Here is a 24946-nt window from a genome sequence, read left to right as displayed (position 1 = left end):
TGATTAACACGGAGACCCCGAACTGAATTATAGTATGCAGAGTACCTTCCAGCACCACGAGTACTGGGAGAACAGGGCCTTGACCATAGCCTTGGCAGTGCCATGTAGCGAGGGAGCTGGGAGCCTATGGGACCCTTTTGGCCACAACTCAACAAGATGTAACACATTTCTGGCACTGGAGGTTTTACTTGGTTGGCATAAGATGTCTAGTTGGCATTTTTTTTTCATATGATGAGTGTTTAAATTCCTTTCATGTATGTATATATTTTAGGAAGCTTCTGTAGTAGATTTTCTCCCTCTCTTTTTTTATTTTTTTGTTTGTTTTGTTTTGTTTTGTTTTTCGAGACAGGGTTTCTCTGTAGCTTTGGAGTCTGTCCTGGAACTAGCCCTTGTAGACCAGGTTGGCCTCGAACTCACAGAGATCCGCCTGCTTCTGCCTCCCGAGTGCTGGGATTAAAGGCGTGTACCACCCAGCTCTGTAGTAAGATTTTCATATGACTTTTGGAAAGCCATAATCCTTCCTTTATGCTTGTCTTAGTTGGGGTTTCTATTGCTGTAAAGAAGACACTGTGACCATGGCAACTCTTGTAAAGGAAAACATTTAATTAAGGTGGCAGTTTACAGTTTCAGAGGTTTAGTCCATTATCAGTATGGTGGAGAACATGGTGCCTTGTAGGAAGACATGGTGCTGGAGAAGGAGCTGCTACATGTTGAGATTCAGGCTACAGATTGATGCACTGGGTGTGTCTTAAGCATTTGTGAACTCTGAAAGTCTGCCTCCACAGTGATACACTTCCTCCAACAAGACCACACCTCCTAATAGTGCCACTCCCTTTGGGGGGGGCATTTTCTTTCAAACTACCACATTCCTCTCCCTGGCTCCCAAAGGCTTAGCCAATATCCTAATGCAAAAATGCATTCAGTCCAACTTCAAACAGCCAAAAACCAGCTGGGCAAACTCCATTTCTGATGTCAAAGCACTCTCCAACTTGATGGCAACACACTTCTTTTTCTTGGGCTGGTCCCATTCCCTGTTAGCAGCTCTCCTTGGCAGGTATCCCTTAGCTATGGAATCTCCAACATCTTGGGGTCTCCAAGGCAATCTAGGCTTCAACATCACAGCTTCGTGCAATGGCCTCTTTAAGCCTCCATTTAGGGGCACCCCTGACACATGCCTGACACAGCAGTTTTCCTTAGTCATGGAGGCAAATCCTGTAACCCCTTTCTTCTATCCTTAACTCTAAAGCCAGAAGAATCACATGACTGAAGCTGCCAAGTTATGCTGCTTTCTGGGGCTGGAAGATGACGCTCGTGTTCAGTTAAATCTGCACTAGCTTTCTGTTTTCCTTCACTGCCTAAACTTGGCTGTCTTGGAACTTGATCTGTAGATCAGACTGGCTTCAAACTCAGGATCTGACAGCCTCTACCTTCCCAGTGCCTGGATTAAAGGCATATACCACCATACCTGGGTTCTAAGCTTTTCCTTAATTCCTTAATACAGTTTGGAAATTTAGCTGGGTCGGATCTTACCCTGAGGTTACCACTTCCTTTATTTCATTTCTTAGTCCATTTATCTCCATGAACACAGGATTTTCTTAATCTGTACATTTTCTACTTTTTATTTGCTCAGCTTGCTCCTTTTCATTATAAATCTTCATTAGAGTTAACACTAATAACCATACAAGAGTCTATACTTGGCTGTTTTGAAATTTCCTCTGCCAATGGAATTAATTTAAAACTCTTCACTTCAGCCTTAGGCAAACTTTTCAGACAAGGGCGAAAGGCATTTTGTCACCAAAATATTACAAGAATGATAGACCACACTGCATTCTAAAATTCTTCTCCTCTGAAATCTCTTAAAACAGCCCCCCACAGCTCAAATCATATCAGCACCACTGTCTTCCATGTTCCTACTAGTATGGCCCATTAAGCAATGCTTAAAGCATTCCACTGCTTTCTGAATCCAAAGTACCAGTGTTCAAATGCCTCAAAACAAGACAAAAAAACATGGTCAGGCCTGTCACAGCAATACTGCAGTCCCTGTCCACAATCCTGTCTCCCATCCTGTTCTTCATTTAATCCTTCATTCTGGTTTTCTTGTGACTCTCTATAGTTTCTATTTCCACTTCCTCGTGAAACCCTCTTTCCCCTGGTTCCTTACTCAGAACCTAACCTTTTGGTTATTTGGATTGTAGCACATATATATATATATAACATCTATACATAAGAAAAACGATGCAAAACTTTTTATTTTGGGTCTTAGATCTTTCTTGGGAATGGTTTTTAGCTCTACCATTTACCTGAAGATTTCATAATTTGATTTTCTTAATAACTGAGAAATATTTCATTATATAAATGTATCACACTTTCATTATCTGTTAGTTGATGGATCTCTAGGCTATTTCCAACTTACGGATATTATGAATATAGCAGTAATGAATATGGATGAACAAATATCTCTGTAGTAAGGTGTGGAGTCCTTTGGGTATTGTCAGTTTTGTTGTTATTTGTTTGTTTTGAAGACAGGGTTTTTCTGTGTAACAGTCCTGTCCGTACAGGAGCTCATTCTGTAGACAAGACTGGCCTTGAACTCACAGAGATCTTCCTGCCTCTGCTTCCCAAGTATAGAGATTACAGCCCTGTGCCACTACTGCCCAGTGGTCGGTTTGTTCTTATCTGTGGATTGGGCTGGAGGCTGTCATAGTTACTTTTCTATTGTCATGACAAAACACCATGACCAAGGCCGCTTATAAAAGAAAGTAATTTGGGGCTCATAATTAGAGTCCATAATGTTCAATATGGCAACACCTCCTAATCTTTCCTAAACAGTTCCAGCAAGTGGGAACCAAATATTCAAATATGAGAGCCATTGGGGGCCATTCTTCACCAAACCATCACATTCCTTTTCCTGGCCCACACAAGCTTGTGACCATATCATAATGCAAACTGCATTTAATCCAACTTTAAAAGTCCCATAGTCTTTCACAGTTTCAGCACAGTTTAAAAACACAGAGTACAAATTCCAGCATGGTAGTCAGTGCTGTCTGGCCTCTGCTGTCTCTGGTTACTTATTAATGTCTTCTTATTATTTCTGGTATTCCTTTTTCACCTTGATATGTTTGACAGTGAAGTGTCTATGTGTGGATCTCTTTGTGTTTGTCCTATTTGATTTTATTATGATATTTGTGTGTATTTTTTTGTGTATGAGTGTTTTGTGTACATGTTTGTCTGTGTACCATATGTGTGCCTGGTGCCTGAGGAAGCCAGAAAAGGGATCAGATTCCCTGGAACTGGAGTTGCAGACAGTTGTGAGCTCCCATGTGGATAGATACTGGGAATCAAACCTGGGTCCTCTGGAAGAGAAGCCTGGCTCCTAATGGCCGAGCCACTGCTTTCCTTTGGTCTGAGTTTCCTTTGGCTTAGCACTTTTCCTCACCCTTCAAAAGCTTGGAGTTGGCTTGATGTATGTGGCGGTTGAGCCTTCTCTGGTATCTTTTGAGCACGTACTCAGCCTCTAGTCCTCCAGGGACATGTTGGTTAGAAAGCAGAGTATCTTTGTTGATTTTCTCCAGCCCTCCAGGGATGTGTCAGGGTTAGGAAGTGGAGTATCTTTGTAGATTTCCAGGTTTGTGTTTACCTGTTGGAACAGCTGTCTGGGTCTGGCAGGGATGTTAGCCTTCTCTGTCCTTCTTCAGTGGCACTTGATGCCTGAGCACACAGGTCCACTGGGTGTTGATGTCCACTCTTCACTTAAGGTCACATTGCCTTTGGATAGAGAGGCTGTTTTCACCGTCGCCCTGCTCAGGTGACACTGGCTTCTGTGAAGGTGGAGAGGGTGGCTCCAGAGCAGCCCCTTGCAGCAGCCAGTGACCTCCCTTCTTATTCACACTTAGGTCATTTTTCATAAGCACTTGTAAATGTATCACTTGATTCTGGCCATTTTCTAGAGCCCTGACATTGTCTTTTTCCATGTTGTCTGCTTTCTGCTTGTTCTCAGCAGAGGATTTGCTGACCTCTTCAGTTTGCCACAGCTGGAGGTCTTGCCTCTTGTCTTTACAGTATTTTTTGTTTTGTTATTTTTAACAGGCTAACTAATTAAAAACCTGAAGCACATCTATATATTGTGGCTGCTTCAGCATTTTGCTTCACAATGGAAGAAGTTGGAAGATTGTGATTAGAGCAGATCGGGGTGGGACTGTAGTCTTAAATTCTGCTGACAACTCTCCTGTGGAATGCTTTTTAATAGCATGTTCTTGTGTAACGATGAAGAAATGTTTATTTTTTAAGCAAGCAAATTCTTTTGAAACTCTACCAAAACTCAGAAAAGATAGCCCTCTAATCCTCTCTGCAGAATGAATCTTCAGCATAGAAAGAAAAAATATCAAATCCATTGGGTTAATGTAGATGTGTGTACATGAGAAAAATAATGGACAGGATCGTCTTTTTTTAAAAAAAATTGCTTACTATGAAGCTGAAATACTTCCCTCCCCCCAGGAAATTAAACTTGGCAGTTTGTTTCAAAACCTTTGGCCAGATGTGGTGGTACACACCTTTAATCCCAGCGCTTGGGAGGCGGAGGCTCTCTATGCGTTCAAGCCTAGTTTAATCTACATAGTGAGTTCCAGGTTAACATTGTAAGACCCTATCTCAAAAAAGGATGAGAGTATGATACGGGAGATGGCTCAGCAAATAAGAGGACCTCTTGCAGGCTGAGTTTAATTCCCAGCAACCACGTGGTGGTTCACATCCTTCTGTAATGAAATCTGGTGTCCTTTTCTGGCCTGCAGGCATTCATATATAATAAATAAATAAAATCTTTAAAAAAAAATCGAGATCCTCTTGCAGGGAGCCCAGGTTTGGATGAGTACCCACGTGGAAACTTAAAACATCTCCAACTCTAAGGGACCTAGCACTCTCTTATGGCCTCTGTGGGCAGCTGGCATGTACATGCATACTTACATGTATGTACATACAGAAACAAATGCAGGAAAAGCATTCCTATGCATAAAATAAAAATAAGTAGATCTTTTTAAAAAAAAATTAGCTGGGCGGTGGTGGCGCCCGCCTTTAATCCCAGCACTCGGGAGGCAGAGGCAGGCAGATCTCTGGGAGTTCGAGGCCAGCCTGGTCTACAAGAGCTAGTTCCAGGACGGGCACTAAAACTACAGAGAAACCCTGTCTCGAAAAACCAAAAAAAATAAAAAAATTTTAAAACCAGGCCAGGCAAAGTGGCACACTATGGAAGCAGAGGCTGGGGATCTCTGAGTTCAAGGCCAGCCTGGCCTACATAGGTTTCAGCCCAGCCATAGCTACATAGTAAGACCTTATCTTGAAGAAAGACAATTTAGTTTTTAGTTACATAATAACACATGTGCAGGAGCAGTACATGGAATGCTGGGCTCTGTGGGTTATAGTAGGTCCAGAGCTCTGTGACCACCGTGCTAGTGGGAACAAGACTTTTCTAGCACCAAAATGTCTCTGTGCCTTCTCCTGCCACTGCCCCTCCAGAGCAGCAACCGTCCTGACTTGTGGTAAGGCCTTCCAGTATGCCTCCATGAGCATCTTGAGTTCGGCATTGCTCATATTTTTAGTATTATGGAAATGAAATTTTACAGTATGGTTCCTTCTTTCAAAATTATGTTTGTTATTTATTGTTTGCCATAGCAGTACTTCATGTTAATTGGTGTAGAATATTCTCAGTTATTATTTGTTCTACTGTTTGTATTTGAATTATTTTCACTATTAAGGATGACAAAGTTTGCTGCTATGAACATATGCATATGTGTTTTTTCATACATATGCATTCCTTTTTAGTATATACCAAGGAGTCAGATTTTGGGTCTGTGTATCTTTAGTAGACCATGCCAACTGCTTTCCAAATGATTTGCCATTTTATACCCGTACTTGTTGTCGTAAGAATGTTGTCTGTGAGAATTGCTGTCACACAGCCAGGCGGTGGTGGTGCACGCCTTGAATCCCAGCACTTGGGAGGCAGAGACAGGTGGATCTCTGTGGGTTTAAGGCTAACCTGGTCTACAGAGTGAGTTCCAGGACAGGAAGGTTGCTAGTGTTGGTATCTAGCGTAGAGGATGCAATGAAGTTAGTCAGTCAAGAGTCAGACTGTAAACTGAATTTACCTGTTCCTGTAGTAAGCCCCTACTGCTGAGAGTGAAGAGTAGTGCCAGGTAGCATTAGAGAAACAAAACACAGATAGGAAGCCCACTGGAAAGAACAAGTTTCTTCATCCTTCTGCCTTGCATCCTCCCTATTAGAGAACTGAGCCAGCTGACAAAGCATAGCGTACAGAATTAGTCGTCCCCGTCCCCCCCCCCCAATATCATAGAGCAGTGTTAAACTGGGTGACTTTGAAGTTAACTTAGTAACTGGCACAGCCTTTCCTGCCTCCCCTGTTCTGCAGAAACACTTTCTCGCTTTGAGAGTCTCACAGGGTAGCTCTGGCTGGCCTGAAACTCTGCAGTCTGTTGTCTCGGCCTCCATAGTGATGCCATTACAGGTATGGCCATGATGCCTGCCTTTTTGTTGCTGAGACACCTTGTGGTTCTCAGGCTGCATCAACTGACTATGTAGCTGGTGCCGGCTTTGAACTGCTGATCTTACTGTCACCTCAGATGATGGAACTGCAAGTACGCCACCTCCATCACCCTGCTAGACAAGTGTTATGAATTTTCCTGTAAGTTTTATTAGTCTGTAGTTATGTCAAAATCATACCATGAGGTTTATTGCTTGATAATTCTCTGTATGTAGTAGGATGGTTTCTCTAACATTGTTCTTTTATATTTTAATGATTCTGGAGCTTGAACCTAGGTCCTTATACTTGCCAGGAAAGTTGTCTGCTACTAAGTTGTAGCCCTAGTTTTTCCTTTCTTTTAATCTTGAGATAAGTGAATCTCCCTTCACCCCCCCTTGCTGGGGACTGAACTGTTACGTGCCTATGCCATGACTCTGCTGGTAAGATCCTCAGCCTACTTTAAGATTTTTTTTGTTGTCTGCAAAGTTGCACAGTTGTAGACATGTTGCTGCTTTAATGTAACTGTTCTTTGACATTTTCTGTCTTTTTGAAACCCAATATACCACAAAAGCTGCCTAGTCTTTTAAGGGTTTTGTTTTTTCTCTGTTTGCTTGGAGTTTCCATTCCAAACTGTTATTAAACACCTGTCTTTAGGAAGTCATCCCTGGGATTAAAATGTTTTGATTTTTAGTTGCCTGTTGTGACCCCTTCTTTCCCGCAGTTGTTGAAATGCATATGAGAGATGTCAATGATTTTCCACTGTGGCTTTGTGAAACCTTTCCTTCATTGCCACTGGTTTCCTACCCATGTAATATTTATAGGTCTGTTTCTGAGAGAGAACAGTGACCAAAAGGCCATGAGAACTTCTTGTGGCAAACTGGCCTGTGTCATATTTACCCTCTGACATAAGAAGATGCCTATTGAAATATCAGGGTGGCTACTTTCTTTTTTTTTTAATATTTATTTATTATGTGTACAGTATTCTGCTTGCAGCACCAGAAGAGGGCCCCAGATCTCATTACAAATGGTTGGGGGTCCCCATGTGGTTGCTGGGAATTGAACTCAGGACCTTTAGAAGAGCAGTCAGTGCTCTTAACCTCTGAGCCATCTCTCCAGCCCAGGTGGCTACTTTCTTACAGGCAAAACAGACTCTTCACAGAGCCACCTGACAATGGCTGCACATAGACCACAACCCCCATAATAGGTTTCTCCACTGACACAGTAAGCCAGAACAAGGCGTATTGAAACAGTATAACAACAGGTTTATTGGAGCAAAGCAACTCCCGAGTGTGTTCTCTAGTCCCAGAGATAGAGGCCATTGAAGCTGCACCCTTGAGCTGAAGCAGGGAGACTTTAGGCTTTAGGCGAAGGGTGATGACGTGTCCACCACAAGTTGGGTTTGTGCCTGAGTATGGCCAAAAGCTGAGCAGTTAGATGGGGATTTGGATTGCTGGTGGCAACAAGAGAGGCAGTTTCAAAAGTCAAGAATGCAGAACTGGGCCTTTTGGCACCTTTTCTTTGTTTGGAGACTCTGAGCAGGTGGAGGAGAGAGAGCGAGAGAGAATGGGGCTTTCTGGATCATGCAGGGGTGAGCTGAAGGTTCCAACTAAACAATATGTAATAGAGATGGAACTAATTTATGATCTTAAAAACAATCAGATGGGGGCTGGAGAGATGGCTCAGCGGTTAAGGGCATTGACTGCTTTCCCAAAGGACTCAGGTTCAATTCCCAGAACCCAGATTGCAGCTCGCAGCTCCAGGATCCAACGCCCTCAAACACGTATACAGGCAAAACACCAATAAAATAAAAATTCAAAAACCATAAACAATCAGAAGGTCTCAAGACCACAGAAATTAACATAAAATGGCTCTTAGTTATATTTTAACTTATTCAGCATTATTAATTGGGGACAGAAGAAGTGTTAAAAGTAAAGTGTGGGCTAGCAGGTAAAGTCTTTGTCGCTAGGCCAGAAGACCTGCAGGGTTTTTGTTGTTGTTGTTTTATTTTGTTTTTTTTTTGTTTGTTTGTTTCTCTGTATTGCTCTGGCTATCCTGGAATTCACTCTGTAGACTAGGTTGGTGTTGAACTCAAAGATTCACCTGCTTATGCCTCCCAGGTGCTGGGATTAAAGGTGTGTGCCACCACCGCCCAGCTGAAGACCTACATGAGTCTGATCCCCAGAACCACAGAGTGGAAGGAAGGAGCTGACTCCTACAAGTTGTCCTCTGACTTCCACATATGCTGCGGCTTTGGTTTTTTCTTTAAGTGAGGTCTTACTAGCAAAAGTAATTGAATACAGCTAGAACAGTCCGGCTGGATGGCCTGCCTATTCCTTATCTGCACGCGTGGGTTTCACTGCAGATGCAGGTGGTGGTGGGCAGTGCCATTTACTAAAACACAGAGGACATTTAAGTTCACATTGAACTCTTTTATTTAAAGGTAGATGTTTGCTTCTTCTAATCAGTATTATCTGGAAGGTGGGGGGTGGGGAAGAATGAACATTTTCACTGCCTTAGGTTAGCTATCTTAGAAGGCCCTTTTCCTCACAATAGAGATTGTTTTCTTATACATATAGCTAACTCAGATTCCAAGTTTGAATTGTAGAAATTAAAAAACAACAGCAATAACAAAAACCTGATTAGAGCAAGTGATCTAAGTAAGGAAGATATGAAGGGGTAAGAGGCTGGTAAACTTGAAGTCCCCAGCTAGCAAGACCACAGCTCGGCACAGACTTACCTGTTGAAGTTCTGATGAGGAAGAACAGTGAGACATGAAAATATATTCTTTAGTCCTTATGTTTCTTGTGTCCTTGAATATATAATAAGGACTAAAGTAAAACATACATTTTCTAGATTTGTCAGAAATTTTACCACAGTTTGTTATTTTCTTAAGTTGACTTAACCTATTTGTTTCTTTTTTGGGGGGGGGGGGGGTTCGAGACAGGGTTTCTCCGTAGCTTTTGGTTCCTGTCCTGGAACTAGCTCTTGTAGACCAGGCTGGCCTCGAACTCACAGAGATCCACCTGCCTTTGCTCCCCGAGTGCTGGGATTAAAGGCGTGCGCCACCACCGCCCAGCTGACTTAACCTATTTGTAAAAATAGTCTCTAAATAAATTATTTTCAAAATTAATATGAAAGCATAGTGTTTAGAGTTTAGTAAAGAGATTTTGTTGCCAGGATGTAAACTGCATTGGTGTAGTTGAGAGACTAATTGTGTAGGTGACAAAACCCAGCCAGTTGGGGATAACAGTGTAACAGGAGCAGAATGAGAAGGGCCTGATTTTGTTAAATCATTTTCACTATAAATTATTTGATTTGAATGGCTAAAAGCCTGTGTCAGAAAGATAAACTTTAAGAGTGCCATATAAAAAAAGACTCTTCACATAAAACTGAATGAGGAGCATAACAGTTTCTTGGAGATTCTCGCCAACCAGCCCAGTAATACTTAAACAACAGTTTTTAAATGTTTTTCTGGTTTAACAATATCTTAAGTGGCATTTTAATGCACAGGAAAGTATCTCTAGGGATAAGTTCCATCTTGGCTCCTTCTAGCCTTTGGATTTGTCTATGATCAAAGCAGATATGCTTCAATATCCAGGTTCCTGGACTAAGAGAGCTTTATTTCATAGTGACCACAGTGGTCTAAAAAGCTTCCTGCATTGTGGTTGTACTCTTGACAACCTCTGTCTCTTCTGACTTTTAAAAATAGTTGAACTTGTGTCCTAAATGCAAAGAAGGATTGATAGAATTTGGGCAGATGCAAAGAGTGATTCTCAAAACCTTTTTAATTTTTATCATGGTGCTTGAAAATTTGAGTATTAGGTTTGTGGTGTAGCTCTGTTGATAAAGAGTTATGGCCTAGCTTGCATAAGGCCATGAGTTGAGTTCCTCAGCACATTAACCACATTAACCGGGCACGATGGCACATGCCTGTAGTCAGAAGGTAGAGGGGGAAGAGGGCCAGAAATTCTAGGTCATCCTCAACTACTTAGCAAGTTCAAAGCTAACCTGGCATATGTGGGACTGTTGAAGGAAGGAAGGAAAGAGGGCGAGAAGGAAGAAATAAATGAATCAAATATAATTTAAAACTTAGGAAGTTCCACATGCTAATATGGGAATGCTTTTAGGAGGTCAACTGTGTGAACAGGGCAGTGTGCTATTTCGGGCCTCTAGTATTTAGCAGGGAAAATGACTGACCGCTCAATGAATTATAGTTCTAAAAATGGCTCCCTTTTCCCAAAATAAAGGTGCCCTAAGTGTTATCTGTGTCTGTGGAGCCTCATTAACAGGTGCAGCTGGAATAGCCACAACATTGCCATGCAGAAAAACTAAATACAGCAGGCCTTTGAGTAACAGAGCAAATAGAGGAATACCTACATTCTTCTTCCACGTTTGCCTCTGCTCTGTTGTATTGCTTCTACTGAAGTATCTGCTACTTCAAGTTAAGAGAACAAACTCAACATGGCCTGAATTCCAGCACAGCCATTCATATTCATCATAGTTCTATTTTACCAACCACAAGCTTGACCGACTTCTTCATGAGTAAGAGTTAAACTGTTACACAAGGCACAATAGTAGTTTTGACCCCATGTAAGTGTTTACAGTGTGGGCTCACCTGAGAGCAACTTTACCACAACAGGGTGACCAGTAGAACAAGTCAGGCTAAGAAGAACAGTACGAAACCTTGCTGTCCATTTTTAAACTAGTATTTATTGGACTGGGTTGCTAAAGATGCTAAAAATCATCAAAGTACTGTTTGGCAACCATCATAATAACAATTGACTTGGTAAAATTCGTCATTGGATGCCTACAAATGTGATGAGGACTAGATTTACCTGGGAGATGCCTCATTGCAGTGACTAGCGTTATTACCAATGGTGACACCACGTGCCTCCTAATATGACACCTCCTGAAGGTACTTCTTTGTCAGCAGTACGTAATCTGACTCTAATGGGAAAACACCAGAGAAAAACAAATTGAGGGACAATCTATGAAGTGACTGACCTGTATTCAAAAAATGGTAGGCATAAGTAACTGTTGGATCTGAACAGACTCAAATACAAATTTGATCCAAAATTTTTCTTCCTTTTTATTTTATTGCTATTTTAATCTTGTACTAGATATTGTTCTATACTGAAAAGGGGAAATGACTTTCAGTTAATAGTCTGACTGTAACTTACATTTGCTTTCTCCTCCTTTACTCTCTGATTTTATATGGATTTTAAGTGGTGGTATAGATTTTCCTTTTTATTTCCTGTGCAGCAATCTATAATATCAATCACTGCATTAATTTAGCTACATTGTAAGCTGTTGGAAACTCAGGCTAGAGATGTAGCTTTAGTGGGAGAGCTCTGCCTGGCGTGCACAGAGCCCTGGATTTGAGCTCGAGGACTGAAAGGCAAAAACAAAAACAGCTTTTGTGTGGTGCACACCAGCCATCCTTGCACTTAGGGGGCCGAGATGGGAGGATCACTGCCAGCCTGACCTACATCAGAAGATGCTGTTTAAAAAAGAAAGTAAAGTAAAATGTGATAATTCTTGTTTTACCAAATTTTCAGTTGGTAGGACCAAGAGCAGTGTTCTTGTTTACAAATATGAGCCTGTATCTCTTAAGTCTCATGAACACTTAGTAGGGCCACTAAGATTAAGGAGTTCAGTGTGAGTCTTAGACAGGCAGATAATGGGATGCTTCATTTGCAGGAAGGTAGACTTTGATGGTCATCTGATTTTTGTGCAAACGGGATAAGGGAATTGAGTGATTGTAGTTAATTGAATGAATAATTTAATTAGATAAATTAATTAATCAGACAACTGTACCCAAGATTATGATTGGCTGTTAGTTCCATAAATGGTTTCTGGTGCTGTAGTAGCTGCTGAGAGCAACTTGCAATCCTGTTCTAAGATTTAATTAGTAACTTGAATAAAGGCACATGGGTCTCAGTTGTAGGTGACCCAAACCTAAAGCACAGGGTGATAAGAGCAAGAACTGAAAATGATCAGCAGGGTCCTAACTCAGGTGGACAGCGGCCAGAAAGAAGCAACATCTTATGGGTCTTTGGCTGCCAAAGAGCCAGTTAATGATTTAAAGTATTTGGTTTAGTATGGATTGAGTCGTCAGGAACATGGTTATACAGGTGGTTAGAAGGCTGTGAGGTGAAAGGGAATGCTAGTTGTTAAAGAAGCTGTAACCAGGGGCTGGAGAGATGGCTCAGTGGTTAAGAGCACTGCCTGCTCTTCCAAAGGTCCTGAGTTCAATTCCCAGCAACCACATGGTGGCTCACAACCATCTGTAATGAGATCTGGTGCCCTCTTCTGGCCTGCAGGTGTACATTCAAACAGAATACTGTATACACAATAAATAAAATCTTTAAAAAAAAAGAAGAAGAAGAAGAAACTGTAACCATAGGACAGCCCATGCCATAAGAATGTTGAAGCAAAGAAGGTCACCATCATTCAGGGCTCCCCACCCATCACTGCAGCTTCTGAGGAGAGAGCATCACTGTGTAATTACAGATGTCCATCTGTTTGAGAAACCAAATTATATAAGTTGTATTTGACTATCTCTTCAGTCTTGAAAATGGTTCTGGAAATAAAATATAATAAGATTTTATTTTATCATGTTGTCCTATGCTGTTGCTTCAAAATGGCGTTCCCACTAATATTCCCACTTCAGTTGGATTAAGTGATCTTTAAGAGTATTCATAGAAATGTAAATGAGAGAGGGCATGGGGGGAGGGAGAGAATATATGAGCTCTTAGAGACAGGTTTTTCCTTAAGTTCACCATCCTCCTGTCTCAGCGTCGTATTAAATTCTGGAATTGCAAACTAGTGGCCACCATATTTGGCTTCAGATAAGGTTTCCCTTCAAAATACGACAGCTGAGCGGGGTGGTTAGACGTTCTCTTTGCATGTGTACTCTTGTCATCTTTTGCACTGAAGCCTTTTAGCATTATTATGTGGACTTGATAACAAGTGTTTTAAGATACAAAATATTTGTCATTATCTCTGAAACATTGGAGAATGAGGTTTAGAATTGATTTCTCTTTTTCCCTCCTTTCCCCCCCCAAATATTGCTTCTTTAGGTCAGTAACAGATCCAAGAGATGGAAAGAGAGTAGCACTCAAAAAGATGCCCAACGTCTTCCAGAATCTGGTCTCTTGCAAAAGAGTCTTCCGGGAATTGAAGATGTTGTGTTTTTTTAAACATGATAATGTAAGTGCAATTGGTGTTTGGGGGAAACTATTTACTAGACTTGGTTCGCTGGCTCAGTTGAGAACAACAGTGAGTTCAGAGGGAATAGAATTCAGCTGTAGTTTTATGTCGAACTCAGAGCAGAAAGTACAGTGTGGTACTTTGAAATACCCGTTGGCAGGCTTCATTCCATGTGATCTTGCTGAAAAGGTCACAACAGAGGAGTCTTGTGTCTCCACTGTTGGTGAGTGGTTCAAAGCTTCACAGTGTGTTAGAATCACTTCAGAGTCCATTTTTGCAAAATTTGACTTGGAGGTTTGGAAATTCTACTGCACAGCTCTGACTTACACAAGGCCTGACCCCAAATTAGAAACACCACGCACATTTGTTTCCAGGGTAGCTTGGAATTACAGTGTATACTCCATTTGTTGTTTTTGTGTTTTGAGACAGGGTCTATGTAGCTCTGGCTGTCCTGGAACTGTCCATATAGGACCAGTCTGGCCTCAAACTCATAGAGATCCATCTGCCTCTGCCTCCCAAGTGCTGGGATTAAAGGCGTGCGCCACCACACCTGGCTTGGGTTGTCTTTTTGATTCAAAGAATTTAAGCTACTAAATAAGTTTAAAGGCCCTCCACAAAGGAACATATTTTTGGGGGAAAATAGATTAGAAAAAAAAACATAGCCAAGACTGAAACAAATTAGACTTTTTCTGTGATTGAACCATGAACAAATTTAAGTGGGTTCTAGATCTATTAACTGACAAACTAATATTAAGTGAAGCAAAACAAATGTTGGTATTTAGTTGAGGAATAATTCCAATATTCAGCACAAAAGTAAAGCATGTATTTATATGGGTAATTTAAGTTCAGGAATCATTGGCCCTTGATTTTAAATGTTTTGTTTTTATCTTTTAACGTTTAGGTTAGAATGTAGGAAAAACAGTTTCTGCTATAAAGACAGGATAGTCCTGAAGGTAAGATAGATAGTTTGCTTCTGGCTGTTTAGAGATACAAAGACTCATTGCATTTTAAGAAACCACATCTCCTCAACTAATCTGAGTTAGGCATCAGATTCATGTTAAGTTTACTTGGAGTTTCTTAGCATTGAACTGTTTTGTTTTCATGTGAAAAGAGCTGCCTCATTCTTCACATAGTACTTAGGTTTTAAAAAATATTCCTTGTGAGTCTGTGCTTGACTGCACAGAAACCTTAGTAATTTTGGCCTAAGTTCCAGTCTCACTTCTTAAGAAAGAAACGTGCTAAAATGTATTTGCTTGAACTAAGACTATAAGACTTATTGTATGGCTCACTGGAAGCTGCTTGGCTTGACATGTCTTGATTTATTGATTATCCTTCATGAACTCCCTCCCTGTCTCCCTTCTTTCTTTCAAGACAGAGCCTTACTCTATCACATAGGCTGGCCTCAAACTCATGACAGTCCTTCTGCCTCATCCTCTAAGGGTTAGAATTATAGCTGTGAGCCACCATACTTTACTAAAATCACTTTTTTTTTTCTGAGACAGGGTTTCTCTTTATAACAGGCTTGGCTCTCCTGGAACTCACTGTGTAGACCAGACTGGCCTCGAACTCATAGAGATCTGCCTGCGTCTGCGTCCCAAGTGCCAGAGTTAAAGGCGTGCGCCACTACTGCTTGGCAAAAATCACATTTTATTAAATTTTTCTAAAAAATATTGCTGGGCTGGATAGGCATATGGTAAGGCCCTGAATCTAATTCTCAGCCTTGGGGAAATGCTTCTTGTAGCCCACTCAAACTGCCTAGCACTGGCGTCTGTTTAAGTTTCAAAATGCCATTCAAGTTGCTGGTTTATACCTTTATAAATCAAGGCCCCTAGATTTTGGAAGTGTAAGCTAGAATGATGTCTCATGCTTGCTTAGTTCCTCATTTCTTGAATTCACCCCAGTACCACCCAACATCAGAGCACAGACCTGCTGTCCAATGCCCCTTCCCCTGATAAATGCTTCTTTCAGAGGAGAATTTTTAAAAAGGCAGTGGTATCACAAGCTGATGTTTAGCTTTGCTCACAACTCATTCCCATAAAATAATTCAGTTCCTAAGGCAGTGCCAGAGTAAGTAGTGCGAGAAAGGAAACAGAATTCAGAAAATCGCCCCAGGTTAGACACACAGCCAGTTCTAATGGGGTTTGTAAGAGGCACCCTAAGATCAGAGCTGGGTTTGAACTGTAGTTCTGATAATTTGCTAATGATGTGTCTTTAGTTTGTGCAAGGTTTGAGCTTTCTTGTTTGCAAAATGAGCATGATAAAAACAGAAATAGTTGTCTTGAGTGTTATAGGAACTAAATTTTTTTCATGATATGGACAGGTATACACAAACACTTCTTAGAGCTCCCAAGCTCTGCCAGAAAAGTACCTGTGACATCCGTAGGAATATTTGACGTGAGTCACTAGTAGGATGTGAAGACGGTGTGGCAACACGTTTTATACATAACCAGTTTCTCCTTTGTTTCAGATCTGTCTATCTCAGCACCAATGTGCTTGGTATATGTAGAATGCCAATCTTAAGAGGCAACCGATATTTGATGTAGCTAAGCCACAATTGGTCCTGTGGGGAAAGTGCAGTAACAGGTCAGATTGAGGATGCAAAGAGCTGGGCGTGGTGGCACCTGCCTTTAAATACTCTGAAGGCAGAGGCAGGTGGGATCTTTGTTGAGTTCAAGGCCAGCCTGGTGTAATACCGAGTTCCACACCAGCCAAGGCTGTGTAGTGAGGCTTGTCTCAAACAAAAACAATTTTGAAACACTGTCATTTTTGAAGGGGACAAATCCAGCTGTTTAACGCTTACTGTTATGTATAGAAAAGTGTGCTATATGCTTATGTACACTAATTTATTTACTTCATAAAAATCTTACAAAGTAGGACTCGTTAATCCCACTTCACAAAGAAACCAACGATTTATCTCCCACAATCTTGGTCACAGTTAAAAATCTGGCTCCAAACATGAATGAGCTGCTAATTCACATAGCAACTTGGATAAATCTTACAGGCATATGTATATAAAAGAAACTGTGTAGACCAGCAAACAGTACGCCTCAACCAAAAGAGATACCTGCTGTCAAACTGGACAACCTGAGTCACCCCCTAGGACCCACGTGGTAGAAGGAGAGGATTGATTCCCACAAGTTGTCCTTTACCCCCACACTTGCCATGACACACATTCACCCCTCCACATACACACAAATGAATGAAAGTATAATTTGGGGGGATCTTTTTGTTTTTTGAGACAGGGTCTCTGTAGCCCTGACTGCCCTCGAACTCACTCTGTAAATCCCACTAGGCTTAACTCACATCCATCTACCTCTGTCTAATTCCTCTACTCCTGAGTGCGCCACCATGCCCAGCTTGAAAGTGTGGTTTAAAAAAAAAGAAAAGAAAAAAACAGAAAACAAGAACATCTTAAAAGCTGTACATAAGAGAGTGTGTGTAATTTTGATTCGATTTATGTAAGGTTTAAGAATTATAGTGACAGAAGTTAGGGTTGTTTCTAAAAGGGAGGAAAGGCACTCTCTAAGATGTTGAAATGCTTAATTTCTTGTAACTTTTACATGACTGTATATGCATAAAATTCATCAAATTATGTTCTTAGAATTTGTGCACTTTGTTACAAACGTGTAGCAATGATATAGTTTCTCTGCCTTAAGAGAATGCCAGTCATAGAACTTCATTGGTGTGTTTGTGTTTTACTCTTGTCTTTGCATCCTTGGCAGAGTAGAAACTCTTGTTTGTTTGGTGAATGAATACTTAGGTTTCTGTCACCTCCACTACCACCTAAGAGGAGCTTGTGCGTGCTGATCAAGTGCTCTACCACTGAGCTAAATGGCTAAAGTTCTTGTCTTTAGACTTAAGATCATTCCTCGTAATGGTTTTACTGATAAAAAGACAACTGGAACTTAGTTACATGGTCACCATGGAAACCCTGTCATGAATCTTCTAAGTCATCTTTTCACCAGTTCTTCAGAGAATTGAAGAGTGTGCACTTCTCGTCATGACCATCGTTTTTAAAAAGTAGTTTTTGTTTTATGCTGGATCTCATTATGTAGCTCTGGCCAGCCTGAAGCAAGTAGACCAATCGGTTAGGCCTTGAACTCAGAGATCTTCCCGTTTCTTCCTGAGTCTCACCACACTTGGCTACATTTTACTCCTTTGGTTTTTTTTTTTCCTTGTGGGTGATGGGGATACTTGGCTTCCTTCCAAGGCACCTTTATAAGTGCCTTTCTGTTTACATCAAAAGGCTAATTTTTCTTCCATTTCCCCAAGTGATGGTGGAGTCGAGAAATTCCTGGCTGTTTAGCTGGGAGAGTTGCGCAGAAGCTCAGTGTTTGCGATCTCTAGCGTCCTGTCCTGTATCACTTGCTCATCCACATTGCTTTTGAGGTCCTAGGCCCTTTCTGCTGGTCTGAGTACTGCTTTTGTTCGTGGAAACACTGTGCTATGCACTGCTAGTAAACATTTAGATTAAAACAAAACAACAGGCATAAAAACTTCCAGGCAGAATTAAACCAGTCAGCAACGAAATGGGGTGGGGCAAACGTCTGACAGTGTTTGTGGCTTTTCTATGGAAGCCTCATCCAGCATGGAATAAGAAAGCCTCATTCTTCTTAAAATAGGGTTGTCACTTCCCACTAGATAACCTCTAATTAGCACAGATAGATTTGAAGTGTAAAGTAGCTGTGCCTAATAGACACTGTCGCTCTGCATCTGTTTTCTCCCAAGCCGTCTGGAGTGCGTCTTGCTCAGGTGCAGAGTTGAGAGTCTGAAAGATACCTAGTGACATGCTGCTTTCCAATCAATCACTCCCGAGCTTCAGACATTTCTGTTAGTTTTCCTGATGTGGCACAAGTAGGAAAGTTATACAGATTTCTACACTAACTAAAGATTTTAAAGTATATAAAAGTGAGGTAACTGTTTGATATGATAAAAATTTCCTTTGAAGAAACTGGAAAACATTTTCGGCTTATCAAAATTCTAAGTATAAACATTTTAATTTAAAAAGAAATCCTTATAGAATCATCCAGACTATTTAAAAACCTCTATGTTCAACTGGTTTTAACTTGAGGGAAGGCTTTTTCATTAAAGAAAGGTTTAACTGAAAACAAATTTTTGAAATGGGGTCTCACTGTGCAGCCCTGACTGACCTTAAGTTCCTTGTATAAACAGGCTGGCCTCAGACTCGGAGAGAGACAGCTGCTTCTCCCTCCCAAGTGCTGGGATGGAAGGCTTGTGCTACCTACCTGACAACACATCTTAATTTAGGATTTTAAAGTGGGGCTGCAGAAATGGCTCAGTGGTTAAGAGCTGCTGTTCCAGAAGGCCGGTATTCAATTCCCAGCACCCACAAGGCAGCTCACAACTGTCTGTAACTCCAGTTCCAAGGATCTGACACCCTCATACAGATATACATGCAGGCAGAACACCAATGCACATAAAATAAAAATAAATCATTAAAAAACTATAAATAAAAATTTAAAGTGAAGGACATGTGATTTAAAAAAAAGAGCAACATGGGCTGGAGAAATGACACAATGGTTAAGAGCACTGGCTGTTCTTCCAGAGGGCCCGGGGTCAATTGCCACCAACCATTCCAGGGGTTCCGATACCCTCATAAGACAAACATGCAGGTATAAACACCAATGTACATGGAATAAAAATAAGTAGTTTTTTTAAAAAAAGAACAACCATTAAACAAGTTTTCTTGCACAGTTAAATTACAAAAGGAAAGAAAAGGGGTAGAAGAGAAATCTTTGTATTGAAATTTAAAAATGATAATCAATCATAATTTATATGTTTTTACTAATAAGCAGTTCATTTTAGTAGCCAGTTGTTACTTGTCATTAGTTAACAGCATTTACTTGCATTTGTGTCAAACTTTGTTTTCTTTTTCATTCTTTAAAGTTGACTTTGTGTTTTGTTTTGTTTTTTTCCCTTTTCTCAGGTACTCTCTGCCCTTGACATACTCCAACCTCCACACATTGACTATTTTGAAGAGATGTATCCTAACCAGGGAATGTAAGAGAAGGGGACATTTAAAATTATCATTGTTTATTGCTTAACCTGTTTTACCACCTTTTGGTGGTTCATCTCATAAATTACATTGTCTCATCCTTGCAGAAGTGGTTGAGTACCTACCTGAAAACCAGGTAATTTTAAATTCTAAGTATGTGGAGGAGCTCACTGTTCCCAAGAGGTCCAAGAGGTCCTGTGTGGTAGCAGATGGATGTCTGGACAGATCTTGTATTTATTCTCCATGTGGTTTTGTCAGCTACGTGATTACTATCCCACTTGGCAGGCAACCAAAGAGGCAGCCATATTGTATAGAAACCCTATGGAATGAGTGGCTTTGTTGTCATAACCAACAGCTGTCTGTCAGCAGGATAATATTGTGCTTGCTTTTAACACTCAACGTGTGGTGAAGTTAAATGTGTTCCATTAAACAAAATGACAGTGGCGGTGGTGGTGGTGGTAGTGGTGGTGGTGGTGGTGGTAACTATTACTATCTAGACGCTAAGCACACTAAGTTCTTTACACATATTTATTCCTTTAACAAACTGTTGTGTGAGGTACTGTATTTATTTTCATTTTACAGATGAGCAAATTGAGGCACAAAAGGTAAGAAGCTTGGTGGAGTTCACAGAGCTAGAAAATATTGGGATCAATGTTTAATTCAGTCTGGCTTGAAAGTATCATGTTCTCAATTCCTGCCTATGTGAATCTCTTCCGTTTTCACTAATGCTGCCTATAGATTGCTTGTTAGGTATCCAGAGTAATAACAAACAGTAAAATAATGTATGTAACAGCTTTTGAGACTACATGAGAAAAAGTGAAATACAGACAAGGCTGTCTGATAGTCGTAGGCTGGGTGTCACCAGTTTCCATTTGAAGGAACCCAGTGAAGCAGCACATTAAAGATGGGAGCTGGGTGAAGTCCCGATTGTATGGTCTGTTGTTACAAGGGTTTTTATGGATACTTTAGTTATTCAGAATGAAAGCCAGTTATCTGTTTCTTTTCTAATTCAGCACTGAAATGAAAATATTTACTGGTAGCAATAGCTGGTAATCCCATCCTAGACAACTGTAACTGGGAAGTGCTCCCAAAGAGTAAGAGAGCAGCTCAGTGGGCTAGGGAATGAGGAAACTTAGAAGGTGATCGTGGAGGCAGTGAGCCACACAGCTAGAGTGTTTCAATCTGATAAACCAAACTCTTAAGTGCTGTCATCCTTGGCAACATTTTAATCCATGCATCATTTATGAAATTGATCCTTTGTTGCAATTCAACGTGGTGCACTTGAGGTGCCTCAGTAATATACATTCCAAAGAAAGAACTTCTGACTTTTGTCCCTTGTCCAGCTCCTAGTTGATAAGAGAGACTTTGCATGTCTAATACTTTTGGACCAAGCCAGATCATTCTTGAGTGCATAAGACTGGTCCAGTTTGGCAGCACACATCCATAATCCCAGACTCAGGAGGCTGAGACAGGATCTTGAGTTTAACATCAGCCTGGACCACATCGTGAATTCAAAGCCATCTTAAGACCATATCTTGGATGGATGGATGGATGGATGGATGGATGGATGGATGGATGGATGGATGGATGAGGGGAAGGGAGGAGAAAGAAAAATTACCTAAGTGTCTGAAAGAACAAGTGTTGGAAAAGTACTTTCTACTCAGTTTGCTACTCAGGCAGAAGCATTAATTACTGCATTTCATAGGCTTCGTGAAGTTGCTTGGAGAAAAGAAAGGGAGTGAGCAGCACTTCTCTCGTCCCGCAGAAGTGCCCTCTTAGGCTTGCCCAGGAGCTACCTTCTTTAACCTTTAAGTTGGTATTCTCAGTCTGAAGTAGTATTCCTACCTCTTTGGGAATGAAGTTGTTGAAAACAAACCTTTCTATCAAGAGAAATGTTCTTTTAGATACATATTTTACTATATTATAGTTTGTATCAGAGGTTCCCAAGATTAACCTCAGGATTGTTAGACTTTCTGGAAGAACTCAGAGGACTCAGAAAAGCTGTTATTCTCGTGATTATAGTTTATTATAGCAAAAGACTACAGATTACAATGAGCAAAGGAGAAGGCTCATCAGGCGGGTGTGGGGTTCCAATTGTGCTCTTTGAGTAGAACAGGTGTCCCAGCTTTGATGTATAACAACGAGGGAAAGTCATGCCAACCAGGAAGGCTCCTTTGAGCCTGTATTGTGGGTAATGCCTAGTATGGAACCACCCATGTACCCAACTTTCATCTTCCGCCGATTCTCCCTCCCCTGCTAGAGGCCAAAAGAATACAACACAACACAAAGCCCTGGGCATACAAAAACAGGTGCTCAACAGGAATCATATTGTAAGCATAAACTTAATGTGCCATAGCCAAAACCCCCAAGGATACAGTGATATCAGTATCAGGCAGATATTCTAGCGGCTCAAAGGTGATTTCCCAGCCTGAAGATTTTGGAATATATAGGGTTTGACTAAATGTGGATGACTGAATTTGTCTTTGGTGTCCATAAATTATCTGTGGAGAAAGAATGTTTTCATTTAGAAGAAAACAAATGAGTACGAGCACACTAAACAGCACGTTTAAAGTCTTCAAGTGAAGCGAAAGTAGCACACTCCAATTGACTTCATTGAACATTGTCTGATTCTAGTAGCCATGTTGTCTGCGTTATAGTTCAGTCACAGATTGTTTAGATGAAGGATTGATTTTGTCTTCTAAGGTTTGTTGGTCCTTTAAAAAGGGTGAAGATGGTTTAGCAGGGTAAGGGCACTGTCTTCAAGCCTGACCATCTGAATTTGATCCTGGGATCCACATGTCAGAAAGAAAAAACCAGCCTCTGACCTCCACACATGCACACCTCTCATATACACTCACAGACACACAATAAACACAAAAATGTAATGGCATGGAATCTCTATCAGGGAGGGAATTTTGGTCACTTATTATCAACCACCATTTCATTGTTCCTGAGAAAATCTTGATTCATCATGATTTCATATATTTCCAAAAGAAAAGTTAGGAGAGTTAAGTTTTAAAATCATGAGTGGCATAGCTATCTTAGTAGTGCCAGTAGTCATTTTCAACCCATTTTATTAATTAGTACATGTTTATGATTCATCAAGTAAAGGACCTTTGTCATAAATACTCAGGGAGTCTTCTTAACGTTTTCTTAAATATTTACTCTTTTTATTCTGCTTCATCGTATCATTTTGTAGCTTTCTTTTAATATTGACTCACTGCTCTTAAAGTAATGGAAAAAAATCTTTTAACTCTAAACCTCAGTATTCTTATGTTTCCTGTCCTATAATTTTTGCTTATATATAGAATCATGAAAAGAAAAAAGGCAATTAATCTTTGTGTGGTGTTATTTGTAAAAACTGTATGCTTTAACTATGAGGAGGGCCATACCTGTGGCTGCCATACAGGTGTAAAGATTGTTCGAGAAGGTGTGGTTAGCTTAGACAGCAGGAGAGCAGCTGGCAGGTGAGAGTGAAGGAGATGCCTTGGTTCCATGTGTGCTCTGCCATTCTGAAGCTTTCAGTGTCCTAAAAGGAGCTATCTGCTTTTGTTTTCCTGTGATGCAGATGAAAAAAAGTCTTTAGTTTTTCTTCACACAGATATATTAAAGATTATATATTAAAAACACAGCTATATTAAAGATTAATAGAGGCTCAAGTTACCATATGAACTGGATATATTATTTGCCTATGTCAGAGCCCCCTCTATGGTATCTCAGAAATATGCACACATATTATACACATGGTTTTAGATAGTGGGTTGTTTTTCTCTTTTGGAGTGTTGCTATGTCTTTGTGAATTTTAGAGGAGATAATATTTTGGCTTTTAAATACAACTGGCCGTCTTCTGGTTGTGCGTTCACTAGCTAGAATTCAACCATCCTTAGATGGAAATATTCATGAGAAAACTTCATCTGTAACAAGTGTGCACAAATTCCTTATCATTTTTTCCTAAACAGTATGACAGATATTTACACAATGTACATGTTACATTAGGTATAAATCAACCTGAAATGTCCTAAAGTAATGAGAGGAGTTGGCAATATAGACCAGTGCTTAGAACATTTGTCTAGCGTGCACAGGGATCTGGGTTCAGCATCCCTGCACAGGAGGATCTATGTAGATGATACGCACCATGTATTTGAGGGATTTTAGTATCTGATGTAGGGCGTAGAAACAAGCTCACAAAGATGCTGCGGGGAGCACATTGTATATAGTCATGGCATAGTGCTGTTAGACACTGTTTCTGAAGCTTACTTGAGACTTGTCTTAGACAAGTTCTAAATATATTTATTTTTACACATACTGGACTTGTTTGTTGGATATTTAATTGAAGAGATCAGTTCTTAGAGTCAGTCTGTCTCTTTGTTTCGACTCTCTCCCTCCCCCGCCGCCCTTACCTCTTGTGTGTGCTCACACATATATTGCCCAAGTTGTGAGGGGAAAGAAGTAATCTCCTGTTGTACATACATTTACCACATGGTTACACTTTGTCTAAGGTAAGGAAAATTGTTGTGTAATTCACTTTTAATACACAAATATCTTTAAACCAGAAGGTGGGACTGGAGAGATGGCTCAGCTGTTAGGAGCACTTACTGATCTTTCAGAGGGCCTGAGTTGAGATCCAGTGTGTATATTGAGTGGACCCACAACTACTGTGTCTCCAGGGATCCTACCCTTCTCGCCTCAGATACACATACCGACATGTAATTAAAAATAATAAAAGTAAACCTTTAAAACCAAAAGATGATTTGAGACCTAATTGAAAGCTGGCCCTGGTAGCAAATTCTTGTAATCCTAGCACTTGGGAGGGGAAAGGCAGAGGACCAGGAGTTTAAAGCCAGCCTTTGTCACATGAGACTCTGTCTAAAATCTCCCACTATTTTCCCCAAAGCCCTAGTTGAATAGTTAATATTGTTCTAGAAAATCGGAGTTTTATGACCATTTTAATGTAATCAGATGTACAGAATCAATATATAGCTTTGTATGGTTATCTTTTTCCCCAGAGAGACTGAAACTAATTAAAAAATTATTATATTGGTGCCTTATAGGAATTTTGCTTATATTTTTAAATAGTATGATTTTGAAGTTATCCAAGCAACTAAAAATTAGTCAGTATATAAATTATAATTGTCTCCATACCTCCCTGTAGAAGGCAGCAGATTCAGCCCAAGTCAAGTGCAGAAGTA

General features: G+C 40.5%; 1 protein-coding gene across 1 annotated transcript in view; it reads left to right on the top strand.

The window, feature by feature from the left end:
- Positions 1-24946, top strand: part of Nlk (nemo like kinase) — a 126115-nt gene that overhangs the window by 57430 nt on the left and 43739 nt on the right. Inside the window, exons 2-3 of the mRNA XM_057776222.1 lie at positions 13612-13741; positions 19689-19744. Of these exons, the coding sequence (XP_057632205.1) occupies positions 13612-13741; positions 19689-19744 (186 nt within the window). The remainder of the gene's footprint in view (positions 1-13611; positions 13742-19688; positions 19745-24946) is intronic.

Source organism: Chionomys nivalis, chromosome 7 (genome assembly GCF_950005125.1).
Source record: "Chionomys nivalis chromosome 7, mChiNiv1.1, whole genome shotgun sequence".
In the NCBI taxonomy this organism is placed as follows: domain Eukaryota; kingdom Metazoa; phylum Chordata; class Mammalia; order Rodentia; family Cricetidae; genus Chionomys; species Chionomys nivalis.
The sequence above is the reverse complement of the archived record's forward strand: the minus strand, read 5'-3'. Positions and strand labels throughout refer to the sequence as shown.